The 4,714-nt window shown below is 35.7% G+C and overlaps 1 protein-coding gene across 1 annotated transcript; it reads right to left on the bottom strand.

The window, feature by feature from the left end:
* Positions 1 to 3,283: 3,283 nt before the first annotated feature.
* LOC145665397 (uncharacterized) lies at positions 3,284 to 4,009 on the bottom strand. Its single transcript, XM_081732702.1, has one exon. It carries the CDS (start codon positions 4,007 to 4,009, stop codon positions 3,284 to 3,286), a length of 726 nt encoding a protein of 241 aa, XP_081588828.1.
* Positions 4,010 to 4,714: the final 705 nt, after the last annotated feature.

Here is a 4,714-nt window from a genome sequence, read left to right as displayed (position 1 = left end):
CTTTTTAATATTTCTATACATGAATTAAAATCAATTTTATGAATGCTGAGGGATTGTTACTTGATAACTCATATTTTTTGAGAACGGAAAATTTTCCGGAAATATATAGAAGAAAATTTTCCACCTCACATCACGGCTAAACAACGATGTAGAAATAAGTGGAGTATGTTTTTATGAATCGGAAAATTTTCCGGAAAATTTTCATCACTGACAGGGATTGTTACTTGATCACTGATATTTGTTAAGATCGGAAAAAGTTTCCGGGAAAATATAGAAGAAAATTTTCCACCTCACATCACGGCTAAACAACGATGTAGGAATAAGTGGAGTATGTTTTTATGAATCGGAAAATTTTCCGGAAAATTTTCATCACTGACTGAGGGATTGTTACTTGATCACTGATATTTGTTAAGATCGGAAAATTTTCCGGGAAAATATAGAAGAAAATTTTCCACCTCACATCACGGCTAAACAACGATGTAGGAATAAGTGGAGTAGGTTTTTATGAATCGAAAAATTTTCCGGAAAATTTTCATCACCGCGTATCCCAGCGTTTTTATTTATTTATTTATTTATTTATTGTAAAATTCTCGATTTAAAGATGGCACGGATAAGAGATGGCGCTGTAAACACTAAGTATTGGGGAGCTTTACTCTCAATTTTTATTCAATTTTTATTATTTATAATTCATTACTTTTGACAATTTTGCTATTTGTGACAATCTTAATACACTGTTTTTCAATTTTAATATATTAATGCGCCACTTATCCTTTCTTATTACATTAACAGTGTGATAAACCATTATATTTCAAACAGGAAAGTATTTTCTATATATAGCTATATACAAATGAATAAACTATGTTTATCAGCGAACACCTTCTAGACTGGTGGATTGATTTTGATTATTTTTGGTACATGACTGGACCATAGCCTAATTTGTGTTTTTGTTATTTTACTTTGATTAAGATAGATATCCAAAGGGAAAAGCAGAGTTTCAAAAGTTATGTGAAAAATTCAGTATCTGACGATCTTGTCAACTTAGGGCCAATCCTACCATCTTCTGATATCTGTCAGATATAAATATCCTCCCGACATCTTTCCGATAAGTGTTCTACAATGTCCTGATAACAATCACGTGGCTGATATACCCTATCAGCTGGTTGTTACCTTGACAGGAAGTTCAATTGCCTGTTAACAGATATCAGCTACTTGTTAGTTGTCGTGCAGTGAATCATGGACGAAATAAAAGAATTGTTGATGCTGTCATATGACAATGAGGAGATTGTTCAATATATAGCGAGACCTAAAAGACCAAAAATCGTCAGAAACGAATCAATCACTTTGATGAATTGACTGAAGAAGAGTTTTTGTTCGATCTCGATTGACAAAAGACAGTTGTCGTCAGCTGCACGAAGAAATTGCTGACGAGATAAGAACTCAAAGTGATAGGTAATTTTCAGTTCGAATATATGGCAATTTTAGTATTGCTTCTTAGGTTGTAAGGACGAAAAGCAACATTTCTATGTATATGATACCTATGCATATGTAAGTGTAGCCTAAAAAGTGTTTATTACTTAAGTTTGTGTTTGCCTTTACGATAGTGTGCCTCTAGACTATAACGTGCATAATAAAAAATACTGGTACTTATTTCTGTTTCCCATGTTTTCAATAGGATAATTTAAACAAGCACACTAAAAACGCACTTGACGTTTCAAGTGTTTTCGGTATCAGCAACAGAAAACCAACCAATCAAATGGTCCGTTATAACCTTGCTTCGGGTTAACTTTCTGACAGAGTATATGGAGTTCAATTGCAAATGGCGGATAGTATTCTAGTTTGTGTATAGTAGTGAAAGTGCAGTGCGATTACAATTTGGTTACGTGTGGTGTATAGAGTGTTTTATTTACTGTCGTGTTTCTTTCTGTATTCTAGTTCATTATTACTGTTGTCTTTTTTGCATATATTGTGTTATTTTATTCATGATTCATATTTTACTACAGCATGTAATCACGATGTGTTTCGCCACCGTATAATTTACTTGCAATTTATATATATATATATATATATATATATATATATATATATATATATATATATATATATATATATATATATATATAGAGAGAGAGAGAGAGAGAGAGAGAGAGAGAGAGAGAGGAAAGTACCTAAATATGGAATACCGTTCCATTTTTTGGCAACTGTAGCTCACCTTACACGTGTCTACATATGAAAAAAATTGTGTGCATTCTGTACACATATGGTAATAACTTCTGCCATTTCAAGTCAATCAATAATAAAAAAAAGAGACCCCAAAAATAAATGAAAATCAAAATAGTACAAAATTGTTACTCGAGAAAAAGTGCTCTAAATATGGAATACCATAGACAACTCTCATGAAATATACCAGAATGTTTTACATGCTTCTAATATAGGTATCCTAAGTAAAACAAAGGAAGTTGACAATAGAAATATTTTAATTACATGATATAAAGGTTGCAAATAATTCCAAAAATCATTTGAAAAATGCAAAAAATGTAGTAAATGAGCTGTAAAGTTACAAAAAGAAGCATAGAAGCAAAATTTGCAAAGAGACATTTATATCTTAGAGGAGTTGTAAAGTTAGGTAAAAGAAAAATTATTAGATACGCTGCCTAGTATTAGATATGCTGCAAAATATCCAGTGAGAAATCTATGTCTATTTGCAGAAGTCACAGATATAAACACCTTCGTCATATCCAGCACATTCATTGTGAACCCAGGATTGGCACATCATACACATCACCCACTTTTCACCGCCTTTATCTTCAGAAAATTTTGATAAGCAGAAGAGGCACTCAGCATCTTCTCCTGTCTCTGGTTGATCATTATCGGGAATGCTACTAAACGTTGATGATTGATCATCATATACGCTGATGGACATAGATGTTTCGGAATCTGAAGTTTCACTTTGGGGACGACTGTCATCACATTTGTTTCGTAACGTACTTTTCGTGTCTTTCTTAGTTAATTTTACCTTTTCTTCTGTTTCATTCTTCTGTTTCTTACCTTTGTTTTTTGCACTGTTCCTCATTTTAATTTTTTTCCACTATCGACAGCATTCACAGACTTCTCTAACTGATTTTTGTAATGCGATGAAGTAATTATGACTGCAGAGCCAGCATTTCTTCCTCGACTGCCTTCTCTCTTCTTCACTGCGGGCACTGGTGATAATTGCCATGGAGTTATACTGCTGCCAGATGATCCACTTCCTGAAGCTTGAATTGCGATTGGACAAGCAGAGGTACTAGAAAGGTTGTCTGAAGTACATGAGGGAGAAGTGTTTGGTATGATTGATGTAGAAGGAGGAGGGAGTCCAGATGAAGGTTTCAGAGTCTAGTAGGGGTATAGGAGGGGAACAGAGATCTCGTGAAGGTTCAAAGCCAGGTACTGATCTATGTTGTTGTGCGTGCTTTGCTTCAAGAAAGTCACTATCATTGAAAATGTGGGGATTGAGGGGCCAAATTCCCGTCGTTCTAAAACCATTAATGGCGTTTAAAGCAGTTTGTGCTTTCACGTACGCTTTTCCAAAGAGTTCTGGTACCTCAAATGCAGAGAGAGACCGCACACAACCGTCTTTTGTCTTAACAGTTCTCATGCAAACCCTGATCTCTTCACTGTAGTACGTTTTTAAGGGACTCATGGAGGTTCTGTGAAGAGGCTGCAGTTTGTGCGATGAATGTGGAGGAATACAAAGTATGGAAACATTATTGCTTCTCGCCAAATATAAAACTTCTAAATTCCTTGAATGGGCATAATGGCCATCAAGAATGAGCAACACTGGAGATTTTTCAGATGGCCTTATATGTTTAATAAAATGTCTGAACCATTCAGTGAAGAGATTACTCTGTACCCACCCAGAAGGTTGACACGCTCCAATAGATCCTTCAGGAGCACCGCGCATGAGGTGATTTGACCACTTTTTTCTTGGAAATATTAGCATGGGAGGAACATAAATACCCGTGGCACCCATACACGTTATTACGGTCACTAAAGAGCCTCGTTCTGCAGAGCTAAATGCGCCTATTTGACGTTTTCCTTTGTGTGCAAGAACTTGAGGAATTTTTGATGGAACGACAGTCAGGGCTGTCTCATCAACGTTAAATATGCGATCAGCAGAAATGTTCTAATTATCAACCTCCGATTGCAAAAAGGTCAAAGAAGTGGGTCACTTTACTTTTACAAAAGCCAACGGTTCGATTGTATGAGGTTTGTGCCGGTTTTCTGAAAGAAAGTTTTCCCATGTGTCTCTTCATAAATAATTTCAGCCAAGTCTTTCCTGCAAACTCGTGGCACTTTGAAAATGAGTATGCAAGTCCATTTTGTTTGGCTAATTGATATTGCATAGTTCGCACATCCCTCGGAGTAAGACCAAAAAATCTGTCTTCCATAACTAACAGGTACTGGACCAGTTCCTCCTCCATTTCCGGTGTTAGAATTGCTTTTCTTCCTAGCTTCTTCACAACAGCTTCTTCAGGATTCAATTTAGATGACGCCAAGCGAAAGAGTGTTGTCCGAGGTACATTGTATATTTTGGCCGCCTTCAAAAATCCCATTTCTTCTTCCTCACATCTGAATTGCACTCCTCATTGCGTTGTGATCCCAAGTCTTCCGCTGTTTCTTCATCTGGGAAACGAAACAAAAAGATTGCATAAGACTCTAAATATGGAATACTATA

This window comes from Thermobia domestica, chromosome 11 (assembly GCF_964235325.1).
Source record: "Thermobia domestica chromosome 11, izTheDome1.hap1.1, whole genome shotgun sequence".
NCBI lineage: Eukaryota > Metazoa > Arthropoda > Insecta > Zygentoma > Lepismatidae > Thermobia > Thermobia domestica.
The sequence above is the reverse complement of the archived record's forward strand: the minus strand, read 5'-3'. Positions and strand labels throughout refer to the sequence as shown.

Coding starts and splice junctions, on each gene's coding strand:
- LOC145665397 (XM_081732702.1), bottom strand. CDS start 4,009: ATGGGTGCCACGGGTATTTATGTTCCTCCCATGCTAATATTTCCAAGA.